Consider the following 20,376-nt stretch of genomic DNA (forward strand, 5'->3'; position numbering starts at 1 on the left):
GCTTGACTAATGCACCAGCGGCATTCATGGACATAATGAACCGTGTCTTTCACGATTACTTGGACCAGTTTGTGGTAGTTTTCGTAGATGATATTCTTGCGTACTCACGGACTCAGGAGGAGCATAAGGTCCATTTGAGTACTATATTACAGATTTTGCGTCAGCACCGATTGTATGCCAAATATGAGAAATGTGAGTTTTGGCTACAAGAGGTAAAGTTTTTGGGACATGTTGTTTCGGAAGCTGGAGTGTCAGTGGATTCATCGAAGATAAAAGCGGTTTTAACTTGGGAATAACCCAAGCATGTTTTTAAGATCCGGAGTTTCCTCGACCTAGCGGGTTACTATCGGAGATTTGTGAAAGATTTCTCCCGTTTGGTAGCGCCTATGACCCGCTTGACCCAGAAAGGAATCAAGTTTGTGTGGAATGAAGCCTGTGAGTTATCCTTTCAGGAGTTGAAGACAATGTTAACTACAGCTCCAGTGTTGGTGATACCCGAACATGGCTTGGGATATGTGATCTATTGTGACACTTCACGTGATGGTTTGGGATGTATACTGATGCAGGATGGTAGAGTAGTGGCTTATGGGTCTCGACAGTTAAAGACTCATGAGTACAACTACCCTACTCATTATCTGGAATTAGTGGCAGTTGTGTTTACTTTGAAGTATTCAAGACACTACTTGTATGGTGAGAGATTCGAGGTGTTCTTGGATCACAAAAGTCTCAAGTACCTTTTTCTCCTAAAAGGACTTGAATAACAGACAGAAAAGACGAGTTGAATTCTTGGAGGATTATAATTTTGATTTGCAGTATCATCCGGGCAAGGCAAATGTAGTAGCTGATGCCTTAAGCCGGAAATCTCGTGAAATTTTGGCCAGTTTGGCTATTCAGAAATGGAAGATGCTTAAGGATCTGGCAGAGATGGGGTTGCAGTGTTATGATGACGATGTTTATAGTGAGTTGGCATTCTTATTTAGTTTTATGGCTCAGCCTACTCTTGTTGGATGAATGATTGAGTCATATAGACAGGATCCGGATTTGGATGTTATTCACACTCTGATCTCCAGTGGTAAGACGGTGAAAGATTGGACCTTGCATGCAGATGGAGGTTTACGGTTCAAAGATTTGTTGGTTTTTTCCACTGTTTGTCGTGAGGACATTCTACGGGAGTTTCACACTTCCCGCTTTGCAGTTCATCTAGGTGGTACTAAGATGTATCACAATTTGAGACGCCAGTATTGGTGGAACGGGATGAAGAAAGATGTTGCACAGTTTGTAGCTAGGTGCCTTACCTGTCAACAGGTGAAGGCCGAGCATAAGAGACCAGCCGGTTTGTTGCAACTATTGCCTGTAGCGCAGTGAAAATGGGAGCAGATCGCTGTGGATTTTGTGACAGGTCTTCCTAAGTCCCGAAGGGGTAATGAAACCATATGGGTCATCATTGACAGACTGACCAAGACCGCTTACTTCTTGCCTATTAAGGCAACAGATGACGCAGAAACACTTGGTGAACTGTATGTGAAAGAGATTGTAAGGTTACACGGAGTTCTTATAACCATTGTTTCAGATAGGGATGCCAAGTTCACTTCGAAGTTCTGGGAAGGACTTCAAGCAACGTTTGGCTCAGCGTTGCACCTGAGTACGACATTCCATCCACGGCCAGTTGGAGCATGCCATCCAGATCTTGGAGGATATGCTTCGGGCATGCGTGCTTGACTTAGGTGGTAGTTGGGAAGATCATCTACCATTTATTGAGTTTGCCCATAACAACAGTTATCAGGCGAGCATTGAGATGGCTCCATTTGAGGCGTTGTATGGCAGACCTTGTAGGTCTCTAGTCTGTTAGACTGAGGTAGGCAAGACAGCCGCCTTAAGACCCGATATTGTACTCAAGACTACAGAGAAGATTAAGCTAATCAGGCAGAGATTGCTCATAGCTCAGAGTCAACAAAAGAGTTATGCGGATAAGCGAAGACGGCCGCTATCTTTTGAGGTGAGAGACCATGTTTTTCTACGAGTTTCTCCACGGAAGGGATTAATGAGATTTGGGAAAAGTGGCAAGCTATCGCCACGATTCATTGGACCTTTTGAGATCTTAAATCGCGTAGGAGAGGTTGCCTATAGACTTGCTTTGCCACTGCAGATAGACAGAGTTCACAATATTTTTCATGTGTCGATGCTACGGAAGTATAAACCGGATCCATCACACGTTTTGAATTGGGTTGATGTAGATACTGATGAGGATGTCTCCTATGAAGAGGGACCAGTTCAGATCCTTGACACACAGCAGAAGGTGCTAAGGGATAAGACGATACCGTTAGTGAAAGTGCCTTGAAGACACCATAGAGTTGAAGAGGCTACTTGGGAGCCTGAGCAAGAGGTTCGGTCCAGAGTTGTTCTCTTCCCTAGGTGTGGCTTAATTTTGGGGATGATATCCTTTTAAGTTGCGGATATTGTGATGTTTCCAATTTTTGGCATTTTTCATTTTTTTGAAATTTTTGTCGTTGCAAGGGCATTCTCGTCTTTTGTCGTTTTACGTGCCGGACACTGTGGACTGTGCCGGTTGTGTCCTAGAGTTGTTTGAGGCATTTCATTGAGTCCAAAACTCTTTGAAATGCAAGGGTGGTCATTTTTACATTTTTTCAGCTTTTCGGGCCGGACGGTCCCGTATGGGACCCATTACCGGAATTATCGAGTACGAAGACTTTAGTTGGATCCATTTGCATCATAATCATTTTAATTAATGTGTTATGTGTGGTTTTTGTATAGTTGGTGCATATATATGTTTTTGGTGGGAATTAATAAGAAAAAAAAGGAAAATTATAAAAGAAATTAGTGGGACCCACCTTAGCCTTTTAAAATGAATTAAATACCACATATGGTCTCATCTCTCTCTCATTCTCGTAACCCTCTCTCTCACCCTCTTTCTCTTGATTTTTTCTTTTTCCTTTGGCCTTAAATCTTTAGATCTTGATTTCTCCTTCATTACTTGGTGTTTTTAAGTGCCGTTTGCAGCAAATTAAAGCTCACGACGAGATATATGAGTTGATCGGAGCCAATCTCTGTTTGACCACCATTTGAGGGATCTCTAAATCCTAGGGTTTGAGGTGAATTGGGGGTTTTCATCAATTTACAGGTAAGGATCTCTAAATCATACAATCTTGCACCTTTGTGAGTTAATCTTACTTGATTAGTGATCTAACATGCTAATTTGTGTTTATTTTGCCCTAAAGTGATTGATTTGTGTATATAAAGTATATGATTTTGTGTGTAGTTGATGTTATGCAAATTAACATGCTCAAGTGGTATTACTTCCAGCCTATTATTCTTAGAATTTGCCAAGTTTCAAGTATGATGTTCTCTTGGGATTTCTTATGAAATTTTGCTATGTAATATGAACTTGAATTTGGTGTATGATAATGGATAATGACATGACATGGAATAGCATGATGCATTCATGCATAACATTGGGTAAGGAAAATGAGAAAATTATTTTGAAAATGGAAAGAAAGGGGTTTTTGGGGAAAAAAGTTTTGATAAAAGAATCTTGTGAAAACCCGGACGCCAAGGGGGTACTGAGGGTCCGTGGCGTTAGTATAGCCTAGAGGGAATTAGGGAGATCGCCCTAGCGTGGTTGAGTTATTTGGGCCCCAAATGACGCCGCGGGGTTACCAAGGGTCAGAGACAATAGCCAATCCTTCACTCGTGTTGCCAAGGGGGTACTGAGGGACGGGTTACATTAATGGTTTGAAAAGTGAAGAATGGAAGTGATTTGAAGCATGGGGAGCAACATACATATCATCACCCATCATGGCATGGCATTGTTTATTTTTGAGTTGGAACTAGATGTTGTATTTTCTCTCGGTAAGGCATAACCCCTAATTCTCTATCCCTATTCATTGTTTGGATTCACGGGGCCACAAGAGGTGTGTCTTAGGCATCACATACTGAGCAAATTGATCACCGCATTATTTAACATTTTTCAGGGGCGGGGAAAGAAGTAGTGGATGCCGACCTTCCACAAGCATGAAGAGGACTAGAAATCTATTTTAATACCTTTTGTATATTTCCCGTTCTTTTGTAAAGTCTCAAAACTGTAGTAAAATGCATCCATTTTTGCAAACCTTGACTATGTATTGTAATTGTAATTCTCAATGGAATTTTGATGTAAGTTTGAGACTATGTAAACATTTCATGATAAATGGGGCAAGCTATGTATGTTTAAAAGTCTTGAATTATTGTTCATTCTTTTGCAGTGAATTCGGACTTGTTGCGAATCATGTTTTCCACATAAGTTGGCTTGCAAAGGGACTTAACATTTTGATGTTTGAGACAGCAGGTAGCAGCATCGCAGGGCCTATTGGCCAGCTGACCCTCACCATCAGCCGACCGAAACCCTAGGTTCGGCCGATTGAACCCTTTTCATCAGCCGACTGATGCTTGTACAGTCAAAGTCCCGAGAGCATTCATTTTTCCCCATCATTTTAGCCGACCGACCCTGTAGGTCAGTCAGCCGATGAAGGCCCATCAGCCAACTGATCATTCCTTTTTGACCTGTAATGTTTGACCATTATTGTGAGGTTATGTTCTTAGTTAATTTGAGACCCCATATTAACTTGTATGGCAGATAAGGACACGGGAAGTTGACAGTTTGACCTAATTGACCTCGGGTTTGGGAAAGGACCCGGTTAACAGTCCGGACCCACGGGTATAGGTCGTTACAGTTTATGTATGATGATATCATTGATATCCCCATGATCCCCTCTTCTCGTTTTCCCTTTCTTTGGTTGTGGCTCACGAGATTTTTAGGAATGTATTTTAGGCTTACTTTACTGAGCTGCTGAGCTCACCCTATTATTAAAATTTTTAGGGTTTCAGAAATGATATGGCAAGAGATGTGCATCCACAAACTTAGCCGTAGTTAGGATTACCATTTGTGTAAAGCTATGTAATCACGGCTATGGCTACCTCATTTATGTAATAGAACTCTTTGGATTTGTATATGGTGGACTTACATGATTTTGATTCTCAAATGATGTATAAACGGCTTATTGTTGATGATTTTATGTAAATATTGTAATATAAAATGTCTACGATCTTGTGTTTAGCTTTATATCAACTTGGACTATGTTAAAAATGGAGTAGATGGGTGATCTAAATGATTTTATGGAATTCACAAATTTTCTGGTGTAAGTTAAGTAACCGGTTAGATGATCTCATGTAACCGGTTAAATGAGTTAAGTAATCGATTAGTTCAATTTTTCAGATTTGCGCGTTCACTGGCAAAGCAAAGTAACCGGTTAGATGAGTTATGTAACTGGTTAGATGAGACATCTAACGAATCAGTTGGTCTTGGCAGTATGCATGTTCACTGGACTAAACCATCTAACCAGTTAGATGATTCAATGTAACCGGTTAGTTGAACTAGCATTTGTACTTTGACCCAGACTTTAGTATAATTACCTAATTACCCTTGAACTTCATCCTAATAATTGAATGACCTTAGTAAATGGCTATTTTACCCTTTTTGGGTCTCCAACCATGATTAACCATGCTCAATGACCGAAATGCCCCCATGAACCCTATAACCTTTATAATTGTGCTCAATGACCATTTGCTCTTGTTGGGCCTTAAAGTATTAATTTAAGTTGAAATGACTATAGTACCCTTGCATGTCCTCGGGTTCGGGTATGGACCCAGTTAATGATAGATCCCTAAATTCAGGTCATTACATACAAGTTCTAAGAGCAACAAATAAAATTTAACCTCAAACACCACAAAATTTCGTTCAAATGTACCGCATTATTCAAAAGCAAAAAGATTTTATCTTTGATCTCAAAATTGCATGGGATAATGTGATTCAAGTACAAACTCAAACATAGATTCTAACTAGACAACCCAAGGGCATTAGAGCTATCGATTATGGTTTTATAAATTTAGTCCTTCTTTGGTATTATGTTTGACAACAAAGTTTAAACTAATTTTCTCCAAAGTTGACACCTTTTTAAAAAATAATAAAAATAAATAAATAAAAATCCAATTATATACCGAATGTGCAAAAAAAAATAAAAATAAACACACACCCTAGTGTTAAAAAAAAAAAAAACCTACATTTTTCAAATTAAGCAAATAAGGACATTTTCTCAATTTGAAGATTGGAAAATAAAAAATGCCCTTAAAGCAATATAAAAAAACCACTTGTATGCACAATTTTTATTAAAGGTTTTTTTTTTTTTTTTTTTTCCCTAATTGGTACTCACACACACATGCCTCCATACTGAGACTTGAACCTCTGACCTACCTTTGGGAGGTAAGGGTCTCATACTGCTAAGTCATTAGCCTGTTGGTTATTAAGGGCATTTTAGGATGCTTATAAAATAAAATTAGTCATAATTGACGAACATGGGTCAATTTGCTACAAATATTCAAATTACAAGAATTTATATTTACATACTAAATAGTAAGGGTGTTTCTAGCACATTTTTTATATAGCTGATTTTTTTGGCACTTTAAAAAATATATATATATATATTTTTGAAGGAAATAAGTGTTAAATGTTATATTAGTAGATGTAGAGGGTCGAAACCTGGCACTCCAAAGTCCACGTAAGACACTAATTCACTGGATAACTGCAAAAATAAAAATAAAATAAAGTATATAAAAGTGGAGTTTTTGTTTTGTTTCCCAAAAGGAAACATAACATCCGTATAAATTACTCTTTAAAGGCCTGTTTGGTAATAGAGAACGTTTTGCATTTTTTTTTATTCCCAAAATAGAAACAATGTTTTTGTTGTAAAGTGTTTTGAATAGTAATCGAAAGCATATTTGGTAACGTCTATTTGTTGCAAGATTTTTTGAAGCAAAAAGATGAAAGCATGTTTTGAAAAATAAGTGTTGCAAGTTTGAAATACATAATGACTAGTTTTAAAAGGCAATTTCAAAGTTTTTCAAATTGGATGTTTCGACTTTGGACCACTATTTACCAAGCATTTCGCATTGTACAAAATAAAACATTATTTACCGAACACATTGCGGCCAAAAAATTGCCACCATAACCGGCCCATAACAAAACATAGAAACAAAAACGTCAACCAAACAGGCACTAAAGAAATAACAATTTATTTTTACTTCCAATCCTTTCTTCTTCTTTTTTTAATTTTTATTTTTGGCCTTTGGTGCAAGTTTTAACTAAAAGCCTGCTCAAGCTATTTGGCAATCATTTTTGTTCCGTTCTTTTGTGCGGGTGGTGTACTGTTGCGGAACAAAATACTGAAACACGTCTGGCAACTTTTGTTGCAATTTGAATAGTATAGTGTTTGTTGCTGAAAAGAGTCCCAAATTATAAACACCAAATTCCTAATATTTTCCCACTGCAGTAAAAACACTATAGTGGTGAAAATAAAAATAAAAAATCTAGTTGGCCTTTTTTAAGCAGCCATTTTCTTTCTCAATATTGCAAAAGTTTTATACCATACATGTTTTTACTTCAAAAAATTTTGCAACAAATTTTAAATTACCAAATATGCTTCTAATCACTATTAAACACACTCTATAACAAAAACGTTGCTAAAAACATAAACAATTAAATAAATGGTTACTAAACAGGTATTCGTGAATCCATCAGACGACAGTATATGAATTAGAATAATTTGAATCCATTAACGTGTTTGTTGTTCAGTGGGAGCAATATAGTACTGGTATTTTTTTTTTTTTTTTTTTTACCTAACAATGATTAGAGATTTAGGAGTTAATGGAAGGGTTAGGGGGAAGGGAATTCGAACTTAGGAGTATATGATGGGGCACTTAAGGTCTGATCCTTTATCACTCGGGCAACACCACCACGCCTAATGACCTCGAACTTTCCACGAACCAGTATTGAGTGACATTTCATCATAAATAAGAAATGTTTTGACATTTTAATGATTTTGCATTATCCTTTCAGAAGTAAGAAAAAATGAGAGTTTTCAAAATAGTTCTTGTGAACTCAGAACTTCGAGGTTGAGAGTTCGAATCCCCTTCAGGCCACTCTAGAGAATTTTTCTAATAATTGCTTAGTACATGTGAGACGGAGGGAATACACGTGCCTTATGATGAATTATAGTGTGCTCTAAGAGAGCCCCGCACCACCATCATTGGGAAAAAAAATAAAAAATATTTTTAGAGAACCATTTTCTAACAACAAACATTTTTTTAGCCTGAGTTTTTTGAAAAAGTAGTTTTCTAAAAACCGTCAGTCAAATACATTGGGTTTAACTAAACACATGATTAATCTAACTTGAAAGAGTTTAATGTCACGATCCGATTCCTAACGACGCCATGAGCATAGAAGATACGCATGCTGGTTGGCTAAGAACATTGATTGACTGGGAATGGTTCCAGGGAAGGGGCATGCAGGACCACAGGATGGTACCTCTTCAGAGTTCAGGCAGGTCGACTCGGTTCAGTTCGAGGTGCTTGTCGCTAGTCTTGGACTTGACTATGAAGAAGGGAGTTGGCCATCCCTGCACAAACTGGTCCGGAGTTGGAGCCGTTCCCCTGACGAGGCCATGGCAGGCCGAAACCAGTCAGCATGTATCCTTGGGAGGGCAGGTCGTGGTGGCTGAACAGGGCGCTTGCGCGAGCTGAAGCAACGCCTTGGTGCTGCACGGGCCGTGCCGCTGCGCCAAATCTCTAGGCCTGTGACAAATGGTATCAGAGCAGGACTTGGGGAAAAGCACAGAGGTGTGCCCTCTTGTCGATCCGGGGGTCTTGAGAATGAAGAGGGTGCACTGAAAAAGCGTCGGTGGGTAATCAATGCTGTTGGAGGAGAGCCTCCATCTCCCCATGAAGATGCGTCCTTTAAGCCGGAGGGCCGCGCGTATCGGATGGCCGGAGGGCCGCGCGCACCAAAGTTCTTGCAAGTTCAAGAGACGTGCAAACCGTTGTGAAGGGCGGGTATCAAGTCAGTCGGAGGGCGCTTGTTTGCTCGGGGTGTCGCGGAGGCGGCATAACGTGGGGTTGCGTCCCGAAGAAGTGGGCGTCCCTTTAGCCCGAAACCCTATCATTGGGCGAATGCAGCCAGGGGTTGTACAAGGAAGCGATGGTGGGCAGGCGAGCATACCACTTGGAGGAGACAGGCTTTGGAATGTTGGACGCAGCGGAGTCAGCGCCGCACTGCGACGAGGGCGTCGCAGGATTTGGGTGGGGGAGAATGTCACGATCCGATTCCTAACGACGCCATGAGCATAGAAGATACGCATGCTGGTTGGCTAAGAACATTCATTGACTGGGAATGGTTCCAGGGAAGGGGCGTGCAGGACCACAGGATGGTACCTCTTCAGAGTTCAGGCAGGTCGACTCGGTTCAGTTCGAGGTGCTTGTCGCTAGTCTTGGACTTGACTATGAAGAAGGGAGTTGGCCATCCCTGCACAAACTGGTCGGGAGCTGGAGCCGTTCCCCTGACGAGGCCATGGCAGGCCGAAACCAGTCAGCATGTATCCTTGGGAGGGCAGGTCGTGGTGGTTGACCAGGGCGCTTGCCCGAGCTGAAGCAACGCCTTGGTGCCGCACGGGCCGTGCCGCTGCGCCAAATCTCTAGGCCCGTGACATTAAGCTATTCTCATAATTTATAAATAAAAATATAAAAATAAAAAGGAAAGTTAGGACGAAGCATACCTAGGGCATGGGTTGACACGTCGTCGCCAAATTTGTAATTAGTTTATCATATGATCCCTGGGTTGACAACTTGCTGCGCAAGACTAGCAACCAACCGATCCTAAATATAAGATTAAAATGTTCAAGAAAGGGCGGTATTATTCTATAGATCATAGATAGTCAACAGATTCAGATTATTTTCATTTTATTTTTTATTTTTCTGGGTATTATTTTGGGTGATTTGGCTTATTGTTTATTGGTTTATATGTATTATTCTGAAGCAAGAGAGACCAGAGAGTGTAGAAGAACCTAATCACAGAACCTTCCAACCCTTAATCATGGGAGTGCTGAGCAAGACTTAGCATGTTGACTCTGCTCTTAACACCTATAAATATGCTTCTTGCATGTGCACTTCTGCATTGCATTGATTCAAGTGAAAGTTGAACTGGTTGGCAGAAAGAGAAGCCACACACACACAGACGAACACACACACACACACAGATGGAAATGAGGAGTGTGAGTGTCAAATCCTTGTTGGGAGGGTTTAAAACACTAGACATACAAAGAGTAAGGAGGACCAGCAGGTTCTTGTGTGTATGCCCTCTTGGGGATTATTGCAAGTGTTACTTTGAATGGGCGTCTAAATCATTTGGAGAGATAAATGAGAAGCCACTTTGAGATCAATTTTGGTGAGTTAGGTTTTCTTTCTTGCATGCATATACAAAAATAATAATAATTATAGCTCTCTCTCTCTCCCCCCATTATCTTTTCGTCTAACAAATTCTCATAGTTAACCCATTTAATATCATGCCTCACCTTGGACATTTCATAGGAATGGTCAGTTAATATTGTTATTGTTCTCCTAACTATATTGACATTTTAAAATCTGAATGTGCAGTTCAATCTACAAGAAGAAATATTCAAGATGGTTTCATCACTTTGGCAATCAAATTCCTCAATTTCTGCATTGCAAAAAGTTTACAATTCAGACACTCGTCGCCACTGCAACCCGTACCTGCTAATACATCCATGCTCTTTTGGGTGGCATTGACTACATCAATCTCTTCTTTGTATTATTGATTTTCCATTGTTCAATCCCTCCTTGTAAACTCATTCAGAAAACTTCATTCAATTGCTTTGAGCGGTGTCTCAGGGGATTAGTCAGGGCAAAGTCCCGGATACCCCGGTTATTGGAAAAAAAAAGAGAGTATCCAGTATACATCTACAAAACAAAGCTTGGGGAACATTTTCAATAGCTTGACGCTTATACCATTGGCTTCACAATTTCTGTTTTCTGCAACATTTTAGGACCTTTTGTAGAAATATGAAACTATTATAATACAATCCTTAACAAGTGTGAGTGTAAGAAGATCCTCCAATGTCTTGAACAGAGAAAAAAAAACCTCTTCCGATAAAATATATGGTACACCAAACCGTATGAAAAGTAAATTAGAGAATAAGAAGCCTAACCATTTGAAAGAACAAAGGATCAATGTGATTCACCATCGACCCACTTGAGTGAAGGCAGTAACTTGAACAAAAATGACTTGAACTTTTCATCAGAGATGGCATTCCCAGCAATAGCTAATTGAGACAACTTTGAACTTTTAAAAATGAAAAAAGCTTCCCAGTAATTTGGCATCTTGGCAGCGCTGATCACAAATTCGTCAGAATTCCAATCACTACCTGCTGTATGCGACAGGGGAGATGAGCACAAATATCTTCTTGTGTCAACAGAGTGAGCACCAATCTCGTTGTGTGAAATATCCAGCACTTTTAATGACGTGAGCAGTCTCAAAGGCTCCAGAGCAGTAAAACTACCTAGTTTATTGTTACTTAGATTCAACCAAGAAAGAAGCTGCATAGCCTCCAATCCTGTCACAAAAGCCCAATTTAGTTTCTTTCATTTTAATATTGGATTATTAGAAATGCCTTAAAAAATGTAATGACACCGAAAGACAAAAATCCTACAGAATTCTAATGCATGTCTTCGTTGACTGGACTATTTTAAGTTCAAATATATGTTCGAGTCATTGAGGCACAAATAAGGTCCATATAGACTAGAGAGAACCCAACAGAAAAAGGAGCTCATAAACTAAGATCAGAGAGAACTTAGTTTAAATTACATGTTAATTAAGTATGTACTAATGCAAGTAGTTTTACCTTCAATCGAATGAAGTTGGTTGTGACTGAGGTCTAGCATTTGGACCCACAATAACTTCTCAATAGACCCGATTCGTGATAACGATAAATTACTCAACCGGAGACAGATATTATTATCGATGGTTGAAGAAGTTGATTCTTTATAATGACAGCAGTGTCTCAGCAAAGACCCCCTACTGGATGTCACCTGCAAAATCACAAAAACGTGAGACTCTGAGACTTCCAAAGAAATTTAGTATCTATTTCAAGATTTAAAACAAAATTTCTGCGCGAAATCATGTCATCACAGTTGAGATCATCCAATAGCAATTATGGGAAGAGCACACCACAAATGTGAAGCCATAAGCTAAATAAACTTTATTATATCTGGGTGCAATGACATGGTGGTCCTTACTGAAGATCCATAATTAAGAAATTGACAAAATGCCAGTGAACAAATACCCAGCAGAAACAATACTAACAAGTAAACAATGTGAATTTTACTTTAAATCCGGTTAACATAAAAAGAAAGGTATCATATAATGTTAGTAGGACTGCAATAGGAGAAGAGCGAAGCAAAACAGGCCAGCTCAAGCCACTCTTATGAGATATTTTTTTTCTTTTTCCAAGCCGAGCCCAGGCAGCCCTCTAAGCGGCACAATTAGCTTGTGACTGGAGGTATGTGGGCCCCATGAGCCATGTAGAAATTATTACACGTCGCATCTCATCCTCCTTGACATGTATGCACTTAGCTTGGCCCCTGCAGTCAACCTCCAAGTCCACCGCAACAGCAACCAACATTAACTCAAAATCAGCGACTTGAGGATCTCCTCGACTCCATTAAAACAATCAAGTGTCCCGACATTTGCCTGCATTTGGGGGCATTACTCAAAAGAGCTCCTTTACCTCGGTAAGCAACTGAGGTGTGACATTTAGCATCATATCGCAATCGTGTGACTACAATGTACCTCTTTGTGGTACATCCCCAAAGTTATATTGTGAGAACAGAAGATGTTATGACACTCGTAATCACGGTGTGATCCATGCAACAACCTGTGATCCCAACACTTTTTTTTTTCCCCACAGTAAGGTAACCACAGTTATCATGTTGCTAAAGTGTGCTATATAGAAGCACTCCTTGGGATAACTTGTGCTTTATAAACTTGGTAGTTCAAGTAAATGGCTAGTTGAGGTGTGACCTCAATCCAGTTATGTTGTACTCATGGGAACTTGTTCCTGAGGTACGTACATATTGTGCCACAGATTGCATCTTGAGTCAGGAGAGGACATGTGAAACCCTGAATGCATTCAAAGTTCTGAACGGTTCGACAACAACTGTAAATAGTGGTCATTATTCAAGTATGTGGACTTCAGAGAACTAGCTAAGCAAGTATTTGCACTTGTCTCCAGAAATTGTCTAATCTCCAATCGCTTCCCTGTTAGTTTGCCTAAATTCATCCATGCACTCGAAGGCCATTTCTCAAAATTGTGAGAGTTGCCTGCTCATCTCAACCCTAGTAGAGACATGAACCCTAAGCTCATGAATCCATTATCACTTTACATCAAGCAAGAAAATTTACTTGCGAAATCCCAAGGGCATCCAATTTTGATTGTTTTATTCCTTGAAAGCATGATGACCTATAAGCACCACCCTTTATATTAAAAGGCTCGTCTTTTTGTTGGCTTTGCATATTTATTAAGAGTTTCCAGGACATAATTTTACAGGCAAGAGATGTGTACTGGCTCACGAACTTATCATAAAAATATTATTTCAGGTAAGAGATGTAAACTGGTTCATGAAGTCATCACAACTATTTTAACTTACTAGTATTTTATAAATAAATCATCACAACTAGCCTAGGATTCCATTTAATGTCGTCCACATAAATTATTACAGCCAGTTAAGTTCATCAATCTTGCCAAGCATAGCTCAAACACATTCACTGTGCTCGAACCATGCTGGAGCACTGCCTCTTACCTCTCAGGCCCCAAAAACCTCAGTACTCTATATTGCTCAAGCTCAACGCAGTTCAGATCATCCACACCCATAAATGTGAGGATCTTATACTGTAGCCACAGATAAGAACAAAGAAACATCGAAGAATAACTACTTGTAAATGCAGCATTAGCAACAAGGATAAAGATTCAGAAAAAATAAAAAATAAAAAAAAAGTTAAAGGAACTACTCTTTCCTTTCCTATATAGATAATACTAAAGAGAGGATAAAATTCACCTGCTGCAATAAGACTAAACTGTATTCATCCTTGTAGTATTGATAGTGTAGTCGGTCCAACTTCATTAAATCACTATATAATTCTAAAACTTCTTCAGAATGGAACATCTTGTACTCATCTGGATTTCTGTTGTTCAACATCATAGCATCATGTGCCGTCAATAATCTTGCAAGTGAAAGCTTTCCAATTTTACTACAATAACAAGAAAGAGACATTAAGAATACATTTGACCAACAACAAAACTACTTTGAGGGTGTTAAGTTACTCGAAAACTTATCAGACTTACCAATCTATCTCGGACAACAATTCACGGAACAGATCAATCTCTTTAGCTATGGTCTCCAAATTCCACTTAGAAGTTGTTGGCTCCTCATCAATTTTTAGCTGATTAAAAGATTTAATTGGGCTTAATTGCTGAAAGTGTGTTTCGTCATGATGAAAATTTTCATCTCTCCAATAAATTATCTCAACACTTTTCCTTTCAGCATGCTTCATGTCGTGAGGCTGTACACACACTGTAAATGTAAAACAAGAAGGTTGTGCACAACGACAACCACTTGAAGAAATGATGCCCTGAGAATGTCCAAGGCTAACTTTTACTGTATAAGATTTTAAAGAATCGGACTTCTCAACAGGAATACTTAGATTTGTTACCCAAGCTTGGGCACTCCGATATGTATTCATTGAAAGTGGTCGCCAAATCAGATCTTTATTTGCATCATATGCAGATTCAACAGTTACTGTGGATGAGTTAACACCTTCAACCGCTTCATTAAAATAAAGAATGAGAGGAAATGTTCCACTACTAGGATGGAAACTTGTGAAAGGAGACAAAGTACAACCATCAAGGCCACTATCTACCAGTACATTAAGATCAGCACCATGAGATGGCCAAGAAGAAACCAACAGGGGAGTGTCCACTTTAACTGTTTGATCAAGAAGCCAAAGATGATAAAACCAACCACTTTGATCATCTGGGTCAGTAAAAATAGCTTGATGTACAAGGTCATATTCATCTGTCAAAACCTTTTCCTTCGGGAAAAATCCTTCAGCCCTTTTTTCCAGTAAATGAGATAAAAGTACACTGCAGAAGCCCCTCAGTAAGGAAAATATTAACAAAAAATAGATGACGAAAGAGATAGGGATGTTGTAAGGCAAAACATGCATTCAAAGAAATAGGTTTGTCCGCAAATGCTGTAAATATCTAAATAATACAATACGAGTTCAACTGAATAAAATAATGCCAAGCACCGTGGAACAGGAAATTTCACTTACAATACACTCCTAGAGCAGACAGAATTCCAAAAAGGTTACATGAAGAATTGTATTATACAATTAACACTAAATTATCCATGGAATGGTATTCATATTGCAGAAACGAGAACATGTAGTCATACTACAAAAGCAACTCAATACCAAATTTAGAGGTTACATCAGTGAACAATTTCATACAGGCTAGATGAGAAATTCCCCATTGTTGACATCCACACACACGTGCCATATTTGAACTCAACTACATACAAGACCATGGTGAAAACAAGGAATACAAACACTAAAAATGACATAATGAAGACGGACCTAGATTGAACATCCATTGTTGCTTATTTGGAATCTATAATTTTAATGACCACAAGAAAGTGGCAAACACCTTGAAGGACTTATCCAATGTTTATAAAAGCACATAAAAGTTGTTGTTCTAACAAACGCAGCAAACCAAGAACAAATCACGAATCACGACAGAAAAGTAAACACGCCACGCACAAAGATTTACACGGCTCGACACAAGTTGTGCCTACAACCACGGTGAAGATCCGGTGAAAGGTTTCCCTATGTGAAAATCAAGATATTACATGTTTCAGCCCCTCGACCCTAGCTCTAGCTCTCACTCTCTTTACCTGCGATTTTCAGTGTCTCTAGTTATCCCACTTCAAACACTACAAGCACTTACATAGTGGGCTACAAGAGAGTACTAAATTGGGTCCATGACCCACAAGTGGAAAAAAAAGGAATCAAAATGCCTTGGGCCCACACAAAGCTCACTTTTCAGGCCAAACAGGTCACAACACGACCCAGTCCGAATTAAAGTTCGGGCCTCAACATCACAGTTACACATATTACCACCCATCCCTCCCGTACCCAACCCTCACCAAGCAACCTAAAAATGCAATTGCAAAAGGTATTCTGTTCATTTACCGGCAAGAATCCCCAATACTTTAAATGTTAAATTGGTTCGACTTTGAGCTTTATATTTCATTAACTGCAATTACACAATAGATAAGATTGTTATCAAAAGTGTGGTAGTCAACCTTGCACCACAAGCAATTAATCCAAATCACTGATTTCCACATATGTTAAAATCTGTAGCATTTTATTACAATTATTTAAAAATATATATATCTGTGTCATCAGTAAGTCCAACAGCACCTCTCTTCCACTGTGAGTTATTTATACCGGTCAGGTCAGATGCCCAATGACGAGCAAATCATTTTTGATACTACTAAGATCATTACAAAGCAGGAATATTGTATTTAATAGATATAGGGTCTCTCACAACTCAACAATGGTGAAAAGGGCATCCCAGTTAGAGGTCAGGTTGTATTGAGTAACAAAATCCAGAAAAAAAATCAGGGCCAGATGCTCTAAGGATTTGCTCCGTACTGTCTATGCTATTACCAAAAAAAGATAAAGAAAGAAAGAAAAATAATATAATAATAGAACATGTGAACATTCTCTAAGAAATACAACATCGTTGAATAATACTTACTAGGCTTGTCCTTTAAAGTTCGAATCCTCGTAAATCAAGAAGCAAAGAAATTTACTAATTTATATCAGTTCTCTAATGTTGTATATGAGAAAGGATGATTTTACTTAATAAGCATAATGCAGCAAGAATTATCACAAACAGTATATCTTGTTAGCACAGTGACACAATGTGAGTCAAAAGTATCACTAAGAAATATTAGCATGTCATTTTTTACCTATTGAGAAGTCACTATACTGCCACAACACAGAAACCCCCTTGATAAAATGATAAATATGCATCCCCAGTTCTCAAAACCCATCCTGGCAGAGCATCATTGGACAAAAAAATCTAAAAAAAAACGTCACAATCTGACAGAAAAGACTAGAATAAGCAAATCAATCACCAACACCGGTCTACCATTGGCTTGGTGGCTTTGGGTCTCAACTCCCAATTCCCATATCAGGGGTTCGAGACTGGTAGAAAGAAGAAAGGAAAAAAATCAATCACCAATGTGATGTTGTGGCCCGAATTTTGTTTCAGCTCGGGCGTTGCAACCCGTTTTGTCTCGAGGAAAATGTTTGACCAGTTTTTTTGCTTGCGGGTCGTGGTTTTCTAGTAATCCAATTTATAAGGGCATTAAGAGATTGGGGGCAGAAACTCCTGATTTTAGCATAGTGAAATCTTTCGCTGGATCTTCACCATGGACGTAGGCAAATCTTGTGTCGAAACACGTAAATCTTTGTGTGTGGCATGTTTACTTTTATGTCGTGATTCTTGTTTTGTTCTTGGTTGTCAGTATTTGACGTAACAACCAACTATGTCATTGCCTTACTAATTGTATTGGACAAACCAAAAAATATTGCAAACTAGTTGCATAGTTCAGATGTATGTTTCACATACACCAGACAAGGAATAGACCAAAAGTGGGGCAGGATATGTTGTTGACAAGGAACATTGCCACCACAGTCAACATGATGCAGAAGCACCAGACAGGAAGTAAATAAAAGATTAGAACAAAACCATGATAAGACCCTGGAGTAAGGGCCAAACTTTCTATCAAGCAGTAGCAGTAGTAGTTGCTATCCTCTCTTGTATGAGGTAAATGGCTTATACGGCTATTTGTATCTACTAAGACAGCATATTTAACTATACTGGAAATAGGGGGATAGCTGAGTATCCTTCTAACTCTTGTTTTAAGGATTTCTAGACATTGTCTGTTCCATCTTACCTCTTTCTCCTACTGTTATATTGGTGCTCTTGGTACCCCTCCCACACGCGGAACATAAGATGCCAATTTTTTCATATTTAAAGACTGTTCTCCAAAATCTCTCACAGTCATCATGACTCCATTAGTCCATTTCCTTCTCTCTACTTGCACCCCCATGGCTTGGACATATTCATAGTACTGTTATAATAACAATATACATCAATTATTTTTCGTTTTATCAATGATATGAGAGGGATATTTTTCCTTGCTAATCACATTCAACTATCCTTAGATGCCAATTTTTTCATACTTAAAGACTGTTCTCCAAAATCTCTCACAGTCATCATGACTCCAATAAATATAATAATAATCATATCAAATGAAAAATGACATAAAAATCAATATTAACATGTTAACAGGCATACCTACGATTATGCCATGCAGAATAATTGCTGAAGTTTGTATTTATCATATCCGTTGTGAATTGCAGTTCTTCTGCTTCTGATCTGTTCTTCAAAGCCGCGACAAATCTGAAAGCACAACCATATGAGACCGCATCAAAATGCAACCTGCAATATCCTATAACTTAACCCAAATTGAATTCTTCACCTCCGGTAATTCCAGGCATGGAAATTCCGGCCATCTCTCTTCTGGAACACTTCCAGAAGCTGCATTTCCCGATCTGCAGATGAGTACCCCTTGCTTAGCACCCATTTTCGATGATGCCAAGCTCCATATGATTTAAAATTCGTTTTTAGTGCACTCTCTGCCTGCACATATATTTAATCTGTGTATCAAATTTCAAAAACAATTATAGCCAAACAAAATATCAGTCAAATTTAGTTTGGCCGCTGAGAATGCTGAGTAAGAGATGGCATAAATTCTGAATCCGTGTGTCAAATTCCTTATTGTTTTAATTTCCAAAAATAGTACAAATTCAAGCATACCCAACTGAACCAAGTAGTTGTCCTATGCTCAATTTACCTTTGAAGTTCTTTTTCTTTATCTACAGTCTCTCAGCAAACAAACAGGACCTACAGAAATTAAGCACTGCAAAAGAGAAATTTTAGAAACTTACGAGACTGAGTTCTTCGTTGAGAATTGATTTGATGGAGTCTGGATCAGTCTCAGTTTCAGATTGATTAAGATTGTGTTCGACTGCGACTTTTCGGTAATTCCAAGCGGTATAGAACTCTGGATTGGCCACGAGAAGCTTCGCACTGATCTCTAGGGCTTCTTTCGTGAAACTGACAATTACAAAATACACACACATATATACACACAAAAGATCAGTGTTTCGATCTCAGAAATTGAACGGAGAAGAAATTTCAAATTGAAACTATATAGAGAGAGAAGTCACATTTTGTTGTGATGATTTTGGAGGAATTGAGATTGCAAGGATCGTAATTTAGCAGCCTTGAGAGCTGAAGCTTTTTCATCTTCTGGCGTAGATGGTTTGCGAGGTTGACCGTGCATTTTTCTTGTTTGTGTGTGAGTGTGTGTGTGTGTGAGAGAGAGAGAGAGAGAGACGCTGTTACATATGGATGCTGGTCAAGGTTACTTGGAGAGGGATATTGGAGCCGGAGTCCATACGCCTATGGCCTCCAGGTTAGAACAGTTACTAAAAATTCGAAATTTTCAAAACAATTTTTCATTACCGAGGTTCCGATTTTTACCCAAAAATACATTGCATGCCTGAGAAATCAATTTTTTAAAAGAATTAATTAATATACAATAAGTCAAAATTTCACGAAAATAAACCCAACGAGAAAAAAGTTAATTATAAATATAAATGGAATTAAGATTCAGCAAGGTCTCATGTTAGATACAGATTAAAAAGTAAATTGGTAAACATGAGTTGTGTGTTAGTCGTATCTAATCATTTTAAATTTTGAATTGGATCGCAAAACACTAGTTGGTATCATAATAAAAACTCAATTCTTAATCTAGTATCACACCAGGCGCCTAGCCGGATCCGGGTGTGCCACCCTGGCATAGTAATTTGAAATAGAGAAAAAATTGCATGATATATTTACAACTTTTGCTTGTCCAGTTGATTTCTGTCGGTGTATAAAATGAGATTTATATTTTGTATATTTATGTGAATAATTATAATAATAATAATATTTGAGTATTTGTTGAATTGGGAGTATTATTCTTATTCTTTTACTGAGCTCATTACATTTTTTTAGTTTATTACATGCAATTGTTTTGTTGTATGTAGTTTGAGCGAATATGAGAAATTATTCCTGTGAGGATTGGAGTAGCAAAGTGAGTGTGCGAGTGATGTGTGTTAATTTCTTGCAACTGACAAAAATAAATAAATAAAATATTTTTTGCTCTTAGCCAAAAGATATTTTTTGTTCTTTCCTTTTAGTAAGATTGTTTATAAGCCTATTCCATTATAATATTATT

General features: G+C 38.5%; 1 protein-coding gene across 1 annotated transcript; it reads right to left on the reverse strand.

Annotated features, from left to right (window-relative positions):
* Nucleotides 1-10,858: 10,858 nt before the first annotated feature.
* LOC132276284 (geranylgeranyl transferase type-2 subunit alpha 1) lies at nt 10,859-19,568 on the reverse strand. The gene is made up of 8 exons (XM_059777637.1): nt 19,322-19,568; nt 19,040-19,208; nt 18,571-18,731; nt 18,387-18,491; nt 14,298-15,095; nt 14,011-14,203; nt 11,799-11,985; nt 10,859-11,510 (listed from the first exon to the last, which is right to left on the reverse strand). Exons 1-8 carry the CDS (start codon nt 19,435-19,437, stop codon nt 11,125-11,127), a joined length of 2,115 nt encoding a protein of 704 aa, XP_059633620.1. The 5' UTR covers nt 19,438-19,568; the 3' UTR covers nt 10,859-11,124.
* Nucleotides 19,569-20,376: the final 808 nt, after the last annotated feature.

Source organism: Cornus florida, unplaced genomic scaffold (genome assembly GCF_030987335.1).
Source record: "Cornus florida cultivar Cherokee Brave unplaced genomic scaffold, ASM3098733v1 CherokeeBrave_3.0.0_Hap2_Chr10, whole genome shotgun sequence".
NCBI classification, from domain to species: Eukaryota; Viridiplantae; Streptophyta; class Magnoliopsida; order Cornales; family Cornaceae; genus Cornus; species Cornus florida.

Excerpts from the sequence above, each read along its gene's own strand:
- LOC132276284 (XM_059777637.1), bottom strand. The coding sequence starts at position 19,437 with ATGCACGGTCAACCTCGCAAACCATCTACGCCAGAAGATGAAAAAGCT. Across the intron at positions 19,209-19,321 it reads CAAAATCATCACAACAAAAT|TTTCACGAAAGAAGCCCTAG; the intron begins GTGACTTCTCTC and ends TGTAATTGTCAG. Across the intron at positions 14,204-14,297 it reads TTGTTGTCCGAGATAGATTG|TAAAATTGGAAAGCTTTCAC; the intron begins GTAAGTCTGATA and ends TTGTTATTGTAG.